Here is a 21,021-nt window from a genome sequence, read left to right on the forward strand (position 1 = left end):
GTGAGAAACGTGTTGGGTCTAGAGAGATAAGCAGAACCCCAGAAAGGCAAAACACATAAACACTCATCTGATATTGTCAGCTAACATGGAATCCAGATAAATGTCTAATTACAGTTAACAGTGATAGGGAAGGTTTTTTTGGCTAAATTGAACAGTGACCAGTATCCAAAATTTGCATCCATGCATATAGGCCCTCCTCAGCCACAGATGGTCTGAATCCACACTGCTGTGGATTCATAGCAAGACATCCCTCTCTTGTTATGCAACATACCTAATCAGAATAAACACCTTTTAACTTCAACAAGAAGATTAATCATCATGCAGCTAACAATCTGAGATTCATTAATATGAAAGAATAAACAAGAAATAGCCTACCTCAGTAACCTGATGGGCATGTTCTGAAAAAGAAGTCTCAAAATTTTTTTCTTCTCCCAGCGACTATATTTGCCTTTTAAGATTCACTGTATATCATGAAAATTAAAATAGGTAGCTACAACTGGATGTTCACAAGAGGAATCTTCTTGTATATTTGTTCCATCTGGCCACTTGAATCTACAACTTCACTAAGGACAGAGAGAAGGTTCTTCTGTAGGTGGCCAGGCAAATAAGGAAGAGTTTAGACTCAAACCCCTGAACATTATGGGCTGTCTAGAAGTCCAGTTTCTAACTTGTGAGCAAGCAAATGCTGCAACAATTAAGGTGGCTGTGTGCATGTAGGTTGCTTCTACCCAAGAAATACAGTCTCACAAGTGTTCGGAAGTCTCCATACTGATGAATCAGGGACAACTGTGTAAAGCCTCTATAAGGCTTCTCTTCAGATCCATTGCTGCTCCTAGCATTTTATATTACTAAGCTCCGGTACATTAGCATCGAGTGTCAAGCTGCCCCGCAACTACTGCAGTTATGCTAAAGTTCTGATAAGCAAAGAAACATCCAATGCTGAGTTAGAACCATCGGCCACAAAAGTACTGCCATGTTTCCCTTTTGTTCACTGCTGCAATTAAATTAAAAAAAACCAACACCACAACATAAAAATGTGTTTATACTGATTCCTAATATGGTACCTGTAGGTCTGGTACTGTTTATATAAGTTAAAATAATTGCTCAAAAAAATAAACTGAAAGCTAGTTGTCTCTATTCTTTCTCTGGAACAAACCCACTAAAGCTTGATCTCTTTTTCAGTTTCAAAATACTTCAGTCATTCTTTCTCCATTCCCTTTAAAACAATCATGTCCATTAAGCCACAGAGTTTTCAGTCACTTGTGCAGAAGTATAAGCCTTATTTGTATGTCCTAACCCACCCCTGCATTCTAGCTCACAGAAGAGTAGGTAATTTGTGTCCTGGAGAAGGGCAACTGCATGGGACATGTTCCACCAACAGCTTCTTTTCTATTCTCAGCCAACGCCAGCACAGTCTCCAGCTCTTAGGAACCTCAACAATATGATATGAAGGGTGAGCAAGTTTTTCAAGTGAGCAGATTCCAGGACAAACAACTAAGACAGAAAATCTGATCATAAAAAAATGTCTGTGTGGGTACATGTACCTGCCTGACTAAATGTCTTTACAACAGCTGGCAAGTATCTGTCCCCCACTTTTTTTTTTTTTTTTAAATATAACTTCTTAAATAATCATACTTGAAAAAGTATTGTGCTGGTGATTGCCAAATAAATGGTATATCATTTAAGGACCTCCTCATTTTCTTCTAAATGTCTTTCTATTCTCTAAATATCTAAAACCATCAAAAATACAATCTTTTGGGACAACTTTTGCTCAATTTCTGCTCTCCAGGCCTACACAATCTCAAATTCAAACTGTGTGCTTAGCAACATCCACTGATGCGCTCCACCATCCTTCAGCATTGCGGTAACCAAGATGCATTAAATTTCTCATCTATGAAACAGATGTTGTAACTCTTCACGTACTGATGCTTATTAAATGTTTTGGTATCTCTATTATTAAGCTTTCACTTGAAATCTTTAGAAATTAACAGATATTACACTACCATAGGCTGTAGTTTTCCTAACAGAGTTTTTACCTGAACGAAGGTTATACTTAATCCTACTTATTTACTCAAGTTTCGGGCAACGGTGTGAACACAGCTGGGTGCGTGGGGGAAATATGAGATCTAAAACTTTCCTATCAAGATTTTTACAGCAATTACTGTCTCCAAATTTCTCAAACATTGGGTGTTTACCTTCAGACTTTCAACAGACATTTGAACAGTCTACTATGATTAGTAGTACCATTTAAAAAACAAAACGAAGAGACCCCCACCAAAATTGAAACCAAACCAAAACAAAAACCACCCACACTCTTTTGGCCCTCAAGAGGTAAGGCATCCCAAAATCCCAATTTACCTTTGACAAGCCTTGCCCAGGCCCACAGCCTGAAATGACTGTATTTTCCTTTTTTCAATGGTTAGCAATAGTTTTGAAATTTCTATATTATAAGAAATACTCCCCTTCATAAATATCTGTGAGCTCTGCTTCAAAAGCATTCCCATAATTCTGTGTTCTCTCTTTTGGGTATTCCTTGAAAGTTTACATGAGAATACCTGACCCATAGCTCAAAAGCTGATGTAAATGAGAAAGTCCATGAAGTAAAAGTCAAATGCCGCCCTTATATCTGTGCACATTCAGAAGAGATCCTATTTAAATTGACAAAGAACAGAGTTACTTTGGACTCAGACTGGTGAGACTGACAACAAAAGACAATTATATCCGATTTCTTCTATATATAAGAAAATCTCAAATATTTTGCATAAATAGCCAAAACAGCCATGACTAGTAGAAGCACACATGCATACTTGGCTGACAATCTTCAAGATTTCAGCAGCTTTAGTGAAGCACTTTTTTAAATCACAGTGTCCACTTCCTTGATTTGACAGAAAGAAATAACACCTCAAGACTACCTGAAAGTTCACAACAGTAATATATCACTAGCAAACAGTTAAGCATTATATTATCTTTTCCTGTATATGCTTTAGAGACATGCTAGCTGCTTTAGAACCACTTTCTGAGCTCTCCAACTCAGACAATTGGGATACACCTGCATACCTATAACAGCAAATAGGCATCTTTTTGAAACCTCTCCCACCTACTATCTCACATGCCAAGATTATTACTCTTGCGAAACAACATGTTATAAGATGTATTTTAATTATTCCAGTCTCTTGGAGAACTGGTCAATTTCTGTATTTAATTATGTATTTTCACATTAAAACAAAGAGGGCATTTTAATCAGTTTTTGGGGTTTTTTTACTGTAATCTACTTCAGCTTTTAAATTTTTTAAACCAAAGAAAACAGAAGCCAATAGACAATATAAAGTATCTAATACATCAGCATTATACATATATATGTATTCTGAAGGAGCCTAGCATAACAAAAACAACCAGGAAATGTACTTGTAATAAAACTGAATTAAGATCTCCATATAAAATACATTCTGTAAATAAGTCACAGAAGTTGAAATCACAACCTCCAACACAATATACAGAGCACATTAATTTTTGAGTCAGTTAAGCTTTTGTTTACATCCTGGCTCAGACAAACCACCTATGAAAAGTTCTTTGAGCTTAAAACACTGAAATTAAAGGCAAACCTCAAATACTTCAGTTTTCTAGTATTTAAAGATATTTCACTTACAAGCTAGCAATCACAAATATACCAAAGCTGTAAAAGTTCCAAGTAGATTTGAGTGGCCATTAGAAAAAAACAGAAAAACCAAAAGGTAAGAATTTATCTTCTGTAAAATTATAAATGCAAAGAAATCGGACCTACTCCATTAAAAATTCATTTTGCAATGTTCCTTCCAGGGTTTTTCTTGGATCACGAGATTCATGTTTGCATGAAACACTTCTGCTCTCCAGATTGAGAGAACACTGTAGTTTGAAAATACACACAAAACCACAGATGTTCTGCAGTTACTAGCTTGTAATAAAGAAATCTGCAATTCCAGTCGCTTTTGAGGACGCACCTGTGTCCTGACTCATAGCTATCAACACCTGGCATAGCACAGAAAAGGAAGAAATTGTGTATTGCCTGTATGTGTACAGGATGGAGCGGAGAGTAGCTCAGAAGGAACACTGGAAATCAGAGGTCAAGCGAGGAGATGTCAGAGCAGCAGAGCGTACAATACTTCAGACAGAGCATTCCACAGCCAAACCTGGCCTTTCTCTCCAAAAGGCACCTAGACTCAGCATAACAATTTGACACCTTCAACTTATTTTTGGTATTAGCAGATGAATACAGAGAAGTGTCTAATGAACACCAGGGAGCATTTTACTAACAACCTGGGTTTACTACTACCACAAATATTTTGTCTAGTACCAATATTCAACTTTTATCTGACCTTCAGATGTTTTTTGCAGTTTTGGTAAAGTCCCTTTCTGAAATTTTTAAGGGCATACCTATCCACCTCACAGCATATGTTTCAATATATGACTCAATCAATTTGTTTCCATCCATGAACATATTTGTATGAACGAAATGTCCGTTTAAAAACCATGACTTGGAGATGACTTACAGGGGAAAAGTCTCATTTAAAATGAGACCATACTAAATAAAAAAACAAAGCCTGAATATATTTAATTACATATTATGCAGTATATAAAAGCAGAGAAAATTTGCCGAAGTATATGCTTCCTTTCTTTTCTATTCTTATTTAAAGCAGTTAAAGTACTCTTTTGAGAGGGGGAATCATAAAAATATAACGTCTGGATCTGCCCTTTAGTCAGTCTCAGTGATTCTCAAATCTAATACCTTCAAGGTCCAAATAATAATTTTTTTTTTTATTTACTGCTGGCCATGCAGACTCTGATATGAGAGGTCAAGTGGTTTCTTAAACTTTCATAGATGATGAATAATAACACAATTCCTGTTAATTACATAAGAACTTCAGGCATAATCCTGAAATCCTATCATTCTCTCACAATCCTCTCCATCAAAATGTAAGAACAATGCAGAGGCTACTAAGAGGAATTTTACATGCCAATGCCATACTGCAGCTTTTTTGTTCTGGGATGTATGTTCCTTACACACTATAAATTAAAAATTGTAAAGTTATCTATATGTCAACCAGGGATAAACAGGATTACGGAAGTCGACAAGAAACAACTTTGTTACGAAAACAACTTGAATAAAACAGGTTTTTAAATATAAGGTGGTTTAATAAAAATGCCTCAAAAAGGCAATTTTTAACATTTAAAATGTGCTTTTAGACCTGTCATTCTATTCAAGTTCAAGAAAAACTAGGTACAGCCTTTTGTCTTCTTTACATTCTTTGGTTCATTTTTTAAAAGGGATTTATTAAGCTATTTCTTTTTCCCTCAGCACTAAACAGTAATGTGTGATTTAAAATTCCATATCCTTAATAACTACCTCTATTAGCTATTTTACAAGCTTTCTTATTAAATTCCTGTGGCAAACATAAGAAAGTTCATTAGGCCATTAAGTGAGCCTGTGAAGAAGAAGCAGTCCTAATACACACCAAAACATTTTCAGACACAGTACTCAGGGATCAATGGCACCTGTGATTCAAGACAGCCAGGACATCCCAGCACAGTAGACTGAAGCAGGAGGACTTTAAAAATTAAGAGATTTGCAGGACTAAAGTTTAGCAGGTCTGTGAAATGCAGAGAAACGGTTCCACATACCCTTTGCTCAGCATGCTGCCAGCTTAAGGTCTGGCACTCTACCTCTAGCCAGTCACTGTAGCCCTGTGCCACGTCTCCACTTTTCTGACATAAGCATTTGTGGGTCTGAATGGTTACCCAAATTCGTGATTTAGCTGGGTTAAAAAACAAACAAAAAAAAACAATAAACTTTTTAACTCATGACAATTCAAGATTTGGTGAATCTACAGGCTTAACATCAGGGCATAAAGCAAGGGTGGCGGGGGAGCAAGAACAAGCAGTTAAACTGCTACTGAAAGCAAGCAAAATTTCGGATTATGGGATGGGTTTAGCCTTACTAAAAATCCTTTACATAGCTTTTCTTAAAATAGCTGTAAGAATTTAGAATCCATTCAATGATTCTGCAGAAATAAATACTGAAACAATTTCAGATCCACAACTAGAAAAAAAGATGGGTACTACCCAATCAACATGAGTTAGGAGCCAAGACTCTGAACCCTGCAGGACAAGGCATTTTCATGGTGTTACCACAGTAGAGAAGTTTATAAAAAAGAAATAATAAAGAATCTCTAAAGCACAGAATCAAATAATGAAGAAGAAACACCATTAAAGCATTCCTCAGCCTGGAAACTGTTCACCAGATTAAAATGTTGGCTCATATAAAGAAAGAGTGTCTTTGCAAGAGAACACTATGAACTTCAAAATGAACAGAACTGAAAAGCTGTTTAAAAAGATCTCAGGCCTATTTACTATTAAGAATAAACTATACTTAAAGTGATATGTGAATTATTTTAATTGCAAAGTACTGCAATTTTTCTTGATAGCTATAGAAGTGTATTTCTAGTTTTAAAACATTGATACTTTTGCTATAAAACATAGATCATGAGTGTATATATCAAATGTAGCAAAGTTAAATCTACATGACTGTTTTCAGGCTTCAACTAATGGATCTTAGTTAAACTCCCTTATGACTTCCCAGGGCTTGCAAATGAATGAATCAAATTATTTTATTGAATATGACTCTAAATCGTTTCCGTTCACAGTAGAGAAATGTATTCGCAAATTATAGGTGTGTTTGCATGTATTTGCATATCCTTAGTTACCCAAATTATTGCAGAACCAGGTAGGTGAAACAAAAGGAGCTAAAAGGCAAAGACTCAGCTAAAATATAAGTGTTTGAAATGGCTTTAAAATCTATTTCTGCTGTAAATAGTATCTCCAATATTTCTGCTGTAAACAGACATCTAATATAACCTGATACTATAAAAGCCAAATATAATTCAATGGAACGATCTACAAGTAATGTTATAAATATATCTAGAAACCAACTATACCTTAAGGGTGCTCATCCTCCATGGAAATGTCATTTCATATTTTTTCCATTACATGAAAGTACTTCATTGTTCCTCCAAGGTACTTCTAACTGAGCAAAGGAAAAAATCCTTTGCACTTTAAAAAAAATTACACCACTGTTTTTGTGTATGCGATTTTATTCAATGGCTACACCCTCCAAGCTCTTCTACCATCTGTAGTCTAAAAATAAAGTGTACCATAACTGTCCTCTATATTTTTATCTGATGAAAAAGTGGTATATGAATAAAACATATTAGCAAGGATTGGGGTTTTTTTCAGAAAACATTGATAAAACATGCATTAAAGCTACTAAAATATTCAACTTGAAATAATCTAAAACACAGAACATGCTAATTGGTTGTTCCTAAAACCACTGAAAGGACAAAATTTGCTTTTTAGCAGTAACTAAATATGATTAATACAACATTCAGATTCATTCCAACAATAATACCTGCCCCACACGATTATTAAGAATTTACATTGTGACATATATAGAAATACAAAAACATTTCTCTATGTGTGTATCATATACAGTCAAAAACTTTATTTAAATGCATTTTTCTATCTTTTATGTATGTAAGCAAAAGAGTTTAAATGGGAACAAGTATTCTTTTATCAAATGTCATATTTTGCTTTAAGGAATGGCAATGGTGGATTGCAACGCAAGTCATAATATTTTTCCATCTTTTAAAATAACCCATATTTTTGCAACCTAGAAGTAAATATCACTACACATTTTCATAATAACGACTAATCTCCTGGAATACTTGGACATACGTTTCCATATAACCACTCTTAATAATACCAATGGAAATACAGAGATCTGTCTACCTAAACAATTTTGACATACTTAATCAAAATGAACATTATTATACTTAATCAAAAGAACACCTTTCACAACACACCAAAGTACAAAAAAAACTAAGACACAATTAAGACACCGTTTTTTTTTTTTTAATCATATGCAGGACTATCAATTCCTTGAACCTTCATTTTACCAGACATCTGCTGGAAATACAACACAGCAGAGAGGAAGTAGTCCAGGAGGTGTCTGGAGTGTGTGCACTTCCTGACACAGCTGGTAAGTGAGCCTACCAGGGGAGGTGCCTCGCATGACCTGGTGTTCAGTTACAGAGAATGACTGGCAGGAGATGTGGTGCTTGGAGGCCATCACAGGCCTAGAGACCATGATATGATAGAATTGTCGATTCTTGGTGAACTAAGGAGTAGAGTCAGGAGAACCACTACCATGGACTACCAAAGGGCAGACTTTGACATGTTCAGGACGCTGGTTGGGAGAGTCCCTTGGGAGGCAGTCCTGAAGGGCAAAGGGGTCCAGGAAGGCTGGACATTCTTCAAGAAGGAAGTCTTGCAGACGCAGGAGCAGGCTGGCCCCATGTGCTTACAGCACAAACTGGTGGGGAAGATGGCTGGCCTGGCTGAACAGGGAGCTTCGGCTGGGACTCAGGAAAAAAGGAGTGTTTACCACCTTTGGAAAAAGGGCCAGGCAACTCAAAAAGAGTACAGGGATCTCGTTAGGTCAATGCAGAGAGAAAATGAGTCAAGAAAAAGGAAAATAACTCAATCTGGCCACTGCTGTAAGGGTTAACAAAAAGTGTTTGTACAAGTATATTAACAACAAAAAGAGAGTCAAAGAGGATCTCCATCGTCTACTGGACACAGAGGGGAACATTGCCACTGAGGATAAGGAGAAGGCTAAGGCACTTAATGCCTTCTTTGCCTCAGTCTTTAAGCATCAGAACAGTTATCCCCAGGGTATTCAGCCTCCTGAGCTGGAAGGCAGGGGCGGGGAGCAGAATAAATCTCCCCATAACCCAGGAGGAAGCCGTTTACAACCTGCTGCTCCACCTGAACACTCACAAGTCTATGGGGCCGGATGGGATCCACCCAAGAGTATGGAGGGAGCTGGCAGGGGAGCTTGCCAAGCCACTCTCCCTCATTTACCAGCAGTCCTGGTTAACAGGGGAGGTTCCAGATGGCTGGAGGCTTGTTGATGTGACACCCATCTACAAAAAGGGTCTGAAGGGACGATCCGGGAAACTACAGCCCTGTCAGCCTGACCTCAGTACCGGGGAAGGTTATGGAGCGATACATCTTGAGTGTGCTCACTAGGCAAGTGCAGGACAACCAGGCGATCAGGCCCAGCCAGCGTGGCTTCATGAAAGGCAGGTCCTGCCTGACCAACCTGATCTCCTTCTATGACCAGGTGACCCACCTGGTGGACGAGGGGAAAGGCTGTGGGTGTTGTCTACCTGGACTTCAGCAAAGCCTTTGACACTGTCTCCCACAGCACCCTCCTAGAGAAGCCGGTGGCTCATGACTTAGACAGGTGTACTCTTCTCTCGGTAAAAGAACTGGCTGGATGGCCAAGCCCAGAGAGTTGCGGTGAACGGAGCTAAATCCAGTTGATGGGCAGTCACAAGCGGTGTTCTCCAGGGTTCACTTTTAGGGCCACTCTTGTTTAATACTTTTGTCAATTATCTGGATGAGGGGATCAAGTGCACCATCAGTAAGTTTGCAGATGACACCAAATTGGGAGGAAGTGTTGATCAGCTCTAGAGTAGGAAGGCTCTACATAGGGACCGGGACAGGCTGGATCAATGGGCCGAGGTCAATTGTATGAGGTTTAACAAGGCCAAGTGCTGGGTCCTGCACTTGGGTCACAACAACCCCATGCAACGCTACAGGCTTGGGGAGGAGTGGCTGGAAAGCTGCATGGTGAAGAAGAACCTGGGAGTGTTGGTTGGACAGCCAGCTGAACATGAGCCAGCAGTGTGCCCAGGTGGCCAAGAAGGCCAGCAGCATCCTGGCTTGTATGAGGAATAGTGTGGCCAGCAGGAGTAGGGAAGTGATCATGCCCCTGTACTCGGCACTGGTGAGGCCGCACCTCGAGTACTGTGTTCAGTTTTGAGCCCCTCACTACAAGAGGGACATTGAGCTGCTGGTGTGTGTCCAGAGAAGTGCAATGAAGCTGCTGAAGGGTCTGGAGAGCAAGTCTTATGAGGAGCAGCTGAGGGAACTGGGATTGTTTAGTCTGGAGGAGAGGAGGCTGAAGGGAGACCTTATTGCTCTCTACAACTGACTGAAAGGAGGTTGTAGTGAGGTGGGTGTTAGTCTCTTGTGATAGGAAGAGACAAAATGGCCTCAAGCTGGACCAGGGGAGGTTTAGATTGGATACTAGGAAAAACTGCTTTACTGAAAGAGTGGTCGGGCATTGGAACAGGCTGCCCAGAGAGGTGCTTGAGTCACCATCCCTGGAGGTGTTCAAAAAAACACGTAGACGTGGCACTTCAGGGCATGGTTTAGGATGCATGGTGGTTTTGCATTGACGGTTGGACTTGATGATCCTAGAGGTCTTTTCCAACAGTAATAGTTCTATGATTCTAAGCACTGACTCCTCAAAAATACTACCTGCAAATTAATATGTGTGTTGGCTAAAAATAATTTGAAAGAGGTCCCCCTATATTGCTGATTTTGAGCAGAATATAGACACACAATTGTAGCTGTACGCTTCTACGGGAGAACTTATCTTGGGCCGCATATCTCCGGGACACAGGGCTCTACCCACCCTGGGGACAGTGATGCACAGACATCAATATGATGGATACAAAATGTCCGTTTATTTAACTGCGTCACATGCTTATATAGCTCTTGCGCTTCCTGTTCCTGCCACTCCTATGGGGAGGAGTCTATCTTTCCGTCACATCCCGTGATCTTCCGGTCGCCGATCCCTGTCTATTCCCCTACACACAATATAACCCATTTGTCTGACTCTTAGTGATATAGACATGGAGTTATATGTGTACTGGGTACCTACACCACAGCCTAAAAAGACAAAGGGGTGTAACAGAGATTGAGTATTTTTAAGTTGACAACTACCAATTTGAACAAACACACATAAATATTCCATCACCACCTCTATTACATAGTCATCTGCGGTTTATGCAGTTAAAGGTCTTCATATGTTTTCATATATAGATTTTAAAATTTCCAAATATCTACTAGTAATTTCATCATGTATTGTTGATAAATTTAAATCAGCATCGAAAAAAAAAATTCTGTGAAAGCACTAGTAATTCCTATAATCCATTGTTTTCATAGAAAATAGAAAAAAAATATCCTGCCTAGTAGACCTGGACTTCAGATCTTTTAATGCCAAAAAGGTTCCTCACTTATTCTATACTTTCACAGATTTATAGGTAAGTTTCTGAAAAGCCAAATATTGATATAACAAAAGAAATAAAACACTGATAGAGATAAATTAAGGACATTATTTATTTCTGCCCTCAAAGAACTTATCTGCCTGTATCATCTTAACATCAAACCTTAACAGAACAGACATGGGAAGTTGTTACTGTTCCTCTTTAAACATCATCTTTATTGAGCAATTTTAGTCTCTTACTGCAAGTTTATCTCTGTATTTTAAAAATTTGTCTTCACTTATGAGTTCCATGTTTTCATTTGGGACAACATTTTTGATGGAATGATCTCACTTAGGGAGTAGCTACTGCACAAACCAGGATGACAATAACAGAAGATTGAAGGAGAAACCCTCATAAAGATTCTGTAACACAGATTGCTTGGCTTGCAACAAGCCCCAACAGATCAGAGGACTCCACAGTCAGTCATTCGTGATGTCTGCATTTACTGTTTTGAATAGTTCACTTTGATAAAAGAAAAAAAAATATTAAAAACCTGTAAGTCTACATGCATCGTTCCCATGAAAAAGCTAATACATACTTAAACCTTATTTCTTTGTGATGGTGCACCACTTATGGCACAGCCCTGAAATGACAGAAGCTATCAGAATGTACACCTAAAACTTCATTTTTATAGTTTACCAACTCTCACTTTTTCCTGTCTCATTAGATAATACAAGGGAAAAAAAAAACCATGCTGAGATTGTCACTGCTGTATGTCTTTTACTGGCAAACACAGGGAATCATAAAAGACGTGATTTCTTCAGTAAATCATGAACATTACATTCACTCATAGGGAACTGACATTTGCAAGGTTGCCACACTTTTAAAGTGTGAATGGCTCTTTCCACAGAATACCACCTATGATCACTTTTCCCATCTGATGAGAGACTTGAATGTGTGAATAAGTACATGGTACTTCCATAGTTATATTTCATTCTCAGGAATGTTTTGCTATGTTTCAGAAAATCATTTCTCATTATACCTGAAAGAGGAAGTCAATTCTGACAACATGGAGACCAAGATACTGGCTGGGAAACCTTCTATCCTTTAGTGTATCCCCCAGATCTAGTCAGTAATATTATTTACAGACTTTCAAAAAAAATACCAACAGCACATAAGTCCTGATTAATACACAATATATGTGCGTCAGAGTCTAGAAAACGTCTAATTATTGGGAAACTGTAAATCTGTTGACATACAGCTCAATTCAATATCATTGCTAAATTCAAAATGAAGACTATGGCAGTTATTGCAGGAAAACTGAAAAGCAGTGCACAGGAAGGTAAAAATACCTGATATTCTTTAAATAACAAATTGACAAATTAAGATATCGGGAACATTTGTTAATAATAAAACTTCAGTGTACCTTTTATTATTAAAAAGTGTTCGTAACTAACATAATCTGTGTTTCAGTTACAAATTACACAGTAAAATGTAGGTAAAACTACTCAGCAAATGCATTTTACTCTTCCATGTTAATTTTCAGCTAACCAAGGATATGGAAATAGAAAGTTGAATTCTCTAGGCATGCTTTTAAAATATTCACTACCCAACACACAATGCATTTTGCAAACAAGGTAGGACAGATAACCTTAAGATGTTTTCTTAGATGGGTTGTTTATAAATTTAGAAAAGTATTCTATAAACATTAACATCAGGGTCCCCAAAGAACCCAGATTAACAGAAAAAGCCAGAGTGTGTAAACGCGTAAGTCTGGTGGAAAAAGTAGTACTTCAGTATACCTTCTGAAAAACTAACAGAAAATTAAAAGGAACCAAAAGGAAAAAAAAAGATGTGATAACAAAAAAAATCATGAGCAAAATTTACAGTGCATTCAAATCAATGCCTTCTGATGAAAGATTTTGCCACCAGTAAGTCATTAACCTATTCCAGTTCTCATACTAAAAACCGTATTTGCCAACCATGCTTTATCAAAAATCAAATAAGAAAAGGAATAGACTAAAGGTACTTTGTAATGAAATGATAAGCCTGCTTCTTAGATGAGGTACTTCACCAAAACGAAGGCTTCTTCATCTCTGAGGGCTCAGAAGACTAAGGTCAAGTACTTTTTCCTAACATATTAGTATATAATGAGGAAAGGTGCATGGTCTGTGAAATCGTCAGGTTCTGAAGTATTCAGGCTGTCACAGACCGAAATTAACATTTACAATTTGCCACGAAACCAGAAGAAAATCACCACAATACACAGCATACTGATAACATAAACGTGACTCTCTTCCCTGCCCCACCCCAACTCCTCTCTCGCACAAACTGGCAAAACAAGCCAGATGCATTCATTTAAGAAATTAAGGCATTTCCTTTCACAGACTTACTACAGTAACCCAGAATTAAAGTGACAAAGGCATAGAACATGGTAGAAAGTCCATCTCTAAGACATGTGGTTGTAATAAAATACAATTCTCATTATAAAAGTCAGTGTCCATTAAGGAGAAAGTTCTTTAAATTGAGTAAACGTTATTTCTGCAACAAATTTTTATCTCAGTCTCTTGTGTACAAGCCCCTACACTGTTTCTTCATCGCATTTGTGCCATTGGTATTATCCGAAAAGACAGTCTCCAAAGTGTTCCTTGTAGCAATTTAAAAAAAAAAGCACCAAGATTCTCCGTAGTTTCACAACTGTCATCACACACTTTGAAACAACGTATATGAGGTGGATTATATTGACAGTAAATATTAAGTTCCAATGCCTGGGGAGGGAATGTTTAATGTGAAAATTTACTGCTTTTGCTTACTCTAAGGCTGAAATTGTTGTACTGTAGCATTCTCAAAGCTCCATCTGTGTTTTCCCTCAAGACAGATCACTTGAACATGACAGAGACTTCCAAAATTTTTTTCTAGATCTTCTTTTAACACCCAGATATAAAGAGACTTTCAACATTTTAATGAATTTAACTACAGAAGACAAATAACATTGCACACCTGTATTCTGTCAAACGTCCTACTGAAAACACAGTAGTGCTTAACTGAAATATATAAATAAAACAAAACCTCCCAAACCCCATGAACTTCTTACATGAGGGAAACTTTAACCTACTTTGGAGGTCCTACTGCTTCCATCTCTGTCTCTAAACAATAACTGTTTGCAAAAATCATAGATATATAAAGATTATTAGGACGAATTTCTGGCCATGTTTAAATCAATCATTCGAAGAGGGAGAAAATTACACAAATTCACAGAATTCTGTAGGTATTCTAGAACATGAACACAATTTTAAATACTTAAATTGTATCCCATACAAATAACTAGTAGCAGAATCTTACCTTGATCAAATGGTTTACCCGGACTCCATGTACGAAAATAATCATCCTGGAGAAGGAGAAACAACCTATATTTAGTAAAATGTAAGGAATCAATGTATACATGAAAAAATCACAGAATCATGAAAGACGGAAGATGTATACCAACCTCTACTTCCTAGAAAAGGCAAGCAGTAAAAACAAATGAGAAAAAGATTACAGTCATCATAATGGGACAAATTACTCACATAGAATAAAACAGTGTAATTCAGAGGCCATTTGCTCTCATTAAGTAAAAATGCTATTCAATGTTACTTACTAGCATTTCAAATAGAAAAATTATTTTTCACAATACTTACACAGGTAATATTTCTAACATTGCTTTTAAAATGTTACAGTAGTTTTCCTGTACTTTAAGTTCTAAGACACTGAAAAACTTAATTACATTTTCCATTAATGATTTTTCAAAACCAAAGCTCCAAAGTCATCATCAATAAAATATAACTACATTTTAAATAATTATACATGACTTTTAGAAAAATAAATATTCTGCTATGTAGTTTTCAACTGTGTCAGTAAGATTGGTCATTAAGTCTAATTAACTCTATTTTCTACAAATAGTCTTACTAAACATAAAATATCCTCCTAATTATGTCATCAGCTGTATCAGACTGCAATTTCAAGGAGAAGAAACTTGAATTAAATAAATTGCTTTCAAGATTTTAAGAAATTTGATAATAAATCACAAATTCATAGCTAAGACATAAATAAATTGATCTGCATCCCTTAGATAATATGTGGAGCAGAAAAATTACTAGAATTTTTTATTATTCTGTCTTCATTTAACTTGTTATTCTCTAGAACAAACCATTACAAAGACTGCATCCAACATTTTAATATCTGCAAAAATTAAGGTTCATGAACTGCAGTGGGTGCATTGTCACATCCAGCAGTTCCATCCCTCTTGCTGAAAGATCACCAAGACCACGGTAAAGAAACTGCAATTTATATAAAAAAAAACTGTACTGGGAAAACACAAGTCTCATACAGTTGTCAAAGACACATAACCACAACTTTAAAATGCTCAAGGATCAAGCGTATCTTTACAGGAAAAAAAACACTCTTTGGGTTTTAATAGTTCCAACAGTTTTACCTTAAAGGGAAGAAAAAGTGGTTGCAGTCTAAACTTTATTTCATTGATGATGTTTTATTAGTAAAAATGTTTTTACAGGAATATGTGCTTTGAAAGAAGAAAAAAGAAATTAGCAGAATCTGGAAGTGCAGAATAGTACCATAGTTCTGTACCAATACTTACGCATTTCTTCACTTTGATGCTGCACAGATTAATAATCTATGAATTGGTATATGGTATTTGCCTTTTATTTACTCTTTTTTGAAAGTAAATAAAAACAAACAGGCACATAAAATGTTGGGGTTTGGGTTTGTTTTGGTTTGTGTGTTGGTTTTTTTAATCATGCAAGAGAAGCAGAAAATACAATTGCGACAGTGTTTTCCAATTATATCCCTCCTAAGAGTAACTATGGAGATGTTATTCCTACAGTGGTGTCCTGAACAGGTTTCAGCCAGCTTTAATGCAATGCTGTTCTCTGAATGACACCACATTGGCAAAACTTTCAGTTCTTGATAAAAAATGAAAATGGTATTGTCTTTCCATTTCTACTAAATCAGTAATGTTCACCCACAATAAGCATATTCAGACAATATGTGTATTATTAAAATGGTGAAAATTTAGAATAACCTGAACATGACGCTATTAGAACAAGAGCGGTCATCCTGAGCGAGACCAATATCCCTTCTAAGCCAGAGCATCCTGCATTACGCTTAAGAAAGAATATAGAAGTGGAGCTTGTGTAAATTACACATTCTCAAGTTGGCCTCAAACCATCTAGATGAGAAATCAATTCTTGTTCATCTCTACACTGCGGACTTCACAGATCCCAAATATAACAACCCTCAGTCATTTCTAGAAGAGCCTTAGCTGACTTACTTCTGTCTACAGAACCACTCCATACCTTCTCTAGTTACCGTTCTCTGAATCTTTTCCAAGTTTATTTTTTCATATGGTATGACAAGAATTGTACAGAGCATTGAAGATGAAGCAGCACTACACATCTAAATGCAACACAATAACACTACTGATTTTTAATAGTTAATTTTTCAAATCACATGTCACTTAAAGTCCATTATTGGATACGTTAAAATCTGTATGTCCCTCTAAAACCAAAATAAACTGGTTAATTGATTCTCAGATTAAGTAAGGAAATTGCTTCAATAAATTGCAGTTCCACAATTTTACAAATATTCCTAAAGCTATGTAACCTATCACATGTCTAAGAACCTGGCTTCCTGTTACATTCAGACCTTTCCTGATCTTCAGTCAGTAAGACTTTGATTATTATAATGTCCAATATCCTCTTCAGAATATCATCAAGATGATAATATAATTTGGAAAGCCTCATTTTTCATAATTTTAAAATTAAAAAGAGAATGCACAAATATACAGTTTACAGTGAAGACTGAGCAGCATCACAGCATCTCTATAAATGCAAAAGGCAATGCCTCAGGCAGGCCCTGTGACTTTGGATTTTATTCCTTGCCTTTGTCCTGAGCATGTTAAAGGGCAGGTTGCAAAAGTATACATTATAAAGTCACAAATTTGTCACAGCAACCATACCACTTTTCCAACATTTTCCAGCTAAAGGTATCCATACATTTTAAACAGAAAATTCATCCTTACTGCTCCGCTTGGAACTACGCGAAATTTCAGTAATTCTTTCAAGTCTCTCACTGTCTGAAAGACACATAAGGCACTTCTAATAGCTATGTATGATGGATTTCAATGACTTTAATATCCATGCCTTAAAATCACACATTTTTGAGCATTATGCTTACTCAGGGTCACAGTGACAAAATGTTTCTAAGAATTGAAGTTCATGCTATAATTACATATCCACTTTGAGACTACTAAACACTTTTTGTGTTTCCTGAAAATTACTTACCTTAAAAAAATACCATGTATGTAGACTGAAAATCGGACAGCCTTAAGAAAACGATTTAAAATGACCAAAAGCAGCTTAATCAGAAAAGCTTTTTTATAAAAAAAAAAAAAAAAAAAAAAAAACCAAAAAACAAACCACACCACACCACATTATTTTGCCTCGAACACTTTTGCTGCTTCTTTGGACTTCTATATTCTTCTACATGAATTCTTCACTCCTCATTCTTAAAATGCAGTTGCTACATGAATTTTAAGAAATACATATTTAAGTACAGTAAAAGAGAAAGCTCACCGGAAAAAATCGTATCTGACAATGTAATTACATAGCAGAAGTTTTCACCTTTCAATAGAGATACAAAAATACGATCCTACTGATTTTCTTGTGTAGAACATTTGCTAGATGATTTTATTGATCTCTCCTCTGTAACATTTGCTGTAGATGCTGCCATATATTGTTGACATCACTTGAATTATTATCCAAGAAATCTACACTGCTAAAGGATATAACGATACTAAGTATACATGGTAGATGTGATGAGTCTGACTCAGAGAATGACAGCTGTCTAAAGTAAGGAGGGCAGTTTCCTCACAAATATTTTCAGACCAAGATTGACCTGAAAAAAAATGGATAAAGCAAATCCAGCCCTTGTTTCGTGATCACATTTTACCTCTACTATGGGCTATGCATTAAAAACATATATAACTAAAAACAAAACTAATTTATGTCAGAGTATCCATTGAAATTGAAGCATTTTTCTGAATTTGTAATTATCTTTATTTTATCCAAGTATAACTTACCGCTACAGCACAGGCTGTACAGCAGGGATATTATTAATTGTGCAACTTACAAACTACCAATTTAGGAAAAAGTCTAATAGGCACCTGTTCAATGTGAGGTACTGCTTCATATATAATGCCTTTTCAAGAAACAACATTCCTAACAGTTACCAAATCAGTAAAGCTACAAAGTTTCAATGCCAAACTAAATTCTGCCCACACAAAATTCCACTCAAATTTTATACAACTTACTGTAATGAGAAGGGGGGGAACACAAACAACAAAAAACATTTTACTGCTGGCCTCCCTATTCCTACATAGGGCTTGCTTTGTTTTTAATCGAAGAAGAGCTATATAATCCTATTTGTAGATGGACATGAAATCATATTTTCACAAAATCAGAAACAAAAGCCTCTCAGGCTTCACATGCTTCGTAATATAACATAAAACCTACAGTATTAGATTTGGATTATTTCCTTGCTGCCATTAGCTATGAGACTATTTTGCTAGTTTTTATTTCAAGGAGTTCTTAATGGGTTTTCTTCTATTCCATTTCTTGTATCTGCATCTCAAGTACATACATCTGCTTCTCATCTGATTGAAAGCTCTTTACCTCTTTTAGCCTAGTTCTTTGCTATTTGGTAGCTATGCTATTTTCAGACTCTGTTCAAACAAGCCAACAGTCCCACATCACAGTCCTCCACTTGCCTCAAGCTCAATTCTGCAACACACTTCAGCTCACCAAGTATCTCCCCATCATGTCTCTGCACCTCACCAATAGCAAAGGTTTGACTCATCTGCACTAAACCTTCCCAGTGACTCCGTAACATTTATTTATATTCCAAGACTCACTGAAAGAGCTGTGGTAGGGTTGTCACCAGATACCTCTGTCCCAACATCTTTCCAGTGCTGGAAAAAGGAAGTTAGCATGAACAGTGTGTGGAAATCTTTTTTCCACTTATATCTTGCTCCAGGACCTTCAGCCCAATGTCAGCAAGATTACCATTACCCAGCAGAGCCTTAAATTGCTGGTCACATGGAGAAGGGTTACAGCAATAAAAGGATGAGACACCATCAAAGCTTCCATCATATGGGAAATCTACAGCTCTTAAACACTGCAGTTTCCTGAAATAAGGGCCACAGGCAGCATACACAAAATAACATGATGTTTTAGTTTCAGCTGGGAGAGAGTTCATTTTCTTCAGAGTAGCTAGTATAGGGCCGTGTTCTGGATTTGTGTTGGGAACGGCCTTGATAATAGAGGAATGTTTTCATTATTGCTGAGCAGTGCTTACACAGGGTCAAGACCTTTTCTGCTTCTCATCCCACCCCACCAGCAAGTGGGCTGGGGGTACAAGAAGAAGCTGGGAAGAGACACAGCTGGGACAGCTGACCCCAACTGTCCAAAGGGATATTCCATACCATGTGACATCATGCTCAGCATATAAAGCTGGGGGAAAAAGGAGGAAGGGAGGGATGTTTGGAGTTACAGCATTTTGTCTTCCCAAGTAACTGTTAGATATTACGGAACCCTGCTTTCCTGGAGATGACTGAACACCTGCCTGTCGATGGGAAGTAGCAAATTAATTGCTTGTTTTGCTTTGCTTGCATGCATGGATTTTGCTTTACCCATTAAGCTGTCTTTGCCTCAGCCCAAGAGTTTTCTCACTTTTACTCTTCGGATTCTCTCCCTCATCCCACCAGGGTGGAAGGGGAAAGCAAGCAAGCAGCTGTGTGGTGCTTCATTGCCGGCTTTGGTTAAACCACAACACTGAGATACTCCAACCACATCTAAGGAGGTTACTACCCTAAAACATAAACCATAACCAGGGAAGTATAAGCTGCACCATGAAAATGCATGATGGTTGTGTACTGGGAAATTCTTCAACCTGAAATCTGAGCCAGTCTGGAAACCTCATCCAGGATACAGACATGGTCTTCAGCAGCATGTGGATACCTGCCTGCCTATCAAACGCTGCTTTTCATCTCTGCTCATCTGCATAGACATCTGATCTATCATAAACCATGTGAGCATTCTGTTGTATAAATGTGGAGTGTTAGTTTAGCCAGTTAACTGCAGGATAGTGCAGTAAAGGGAATAAGGTAGCTACTACACTCCACAACACCATATTTACTATTGCAACATCTTATGGGTCTCAGAACACCTGTGAGGGCAAGAAACCTGGACAGACTGTGTGCTCTTGAATACATTTTTTTACCAATTGTCCCAGATGTATTCAATAGGGTGCTTAATCTGTAGGACAATATGCACACACCTTACGTGAAAACACATAGCTAAGAACTTGCAGCAGAACTGTTTCCAGGAGGGCAGGATCTGTTTGTCTAGCAAATTTTTTGGCTCTGTACTTTCTTCTCAGCAGGATCCACCTCTTCTTACAACCTCTTATGCTTCCCATGAAGCTGCCTTTGAGCATTCCTTTCCAACACTCCAAAGAAGCACAGAGCAGGAATCCTTCTTTAGTGAATCAATGTTTAAAGAAAAAACAATCAGATTTATTACCTGGACCTAAGAAATCTAAAAAAACAAACCAAAAAACCCTCCAAAGTCTAGATGATTTTTACAGGCTAGCACAGAAAGGTGACTACTGCCAGATTTGACTCCTTTTCCCCAGATTAAGTCTCCCACTAGAAATATAATTAGTGTAGCCAAAGCCACCAGAAACAGTTCAGTGCATAAAGCACCACAGACACAGAATAAGGCAGTGGCCTTTTTCTTCACATCCAGTGCTTCTGGGA

The 21,021-nt window shown here is 37.3% G+C and overlaps 1 protein-coding gene across 1 annotated transcript in view; it reads right to left on the reverse strand.

Moving 5' to 3' along the window:
- The window catches only part of SPOCK3 (SPARC (osteonectin), cwcv and kazal like domains proteoglycan 3), a 225,988-nt gene that overhangs the window by 124,539 nt on the left and 80,428 nt on the right, over positions 1-21,021 (reverse strand). The window contains exon 3 of the mRNA XM_075091076.1: positions 14,493-14,538. Within this exon, the coding sequence (XP_074947177.1) occupies positions 14,493-14,538 (46 nt within the window). The remainder of the gene's footprint in view (positions 1-14,492; positions 14,539-21,021) is intronic.

Source organism: Phalacrocorax aristotelis, chromosome 4 (assembly GCF_949628215.1).
Source record: "Phalacrocorax aristotelis chromosome 4, bGulAri2.1, whole genome shotgun sequence".
NCBI classification, from domain to species: Eukaryota; Metazoa; Chordata; class Aves; order Suliformes; family Phalacrocoracidae; genus Phalacrocorax; species Phalacrocorax aristotelis.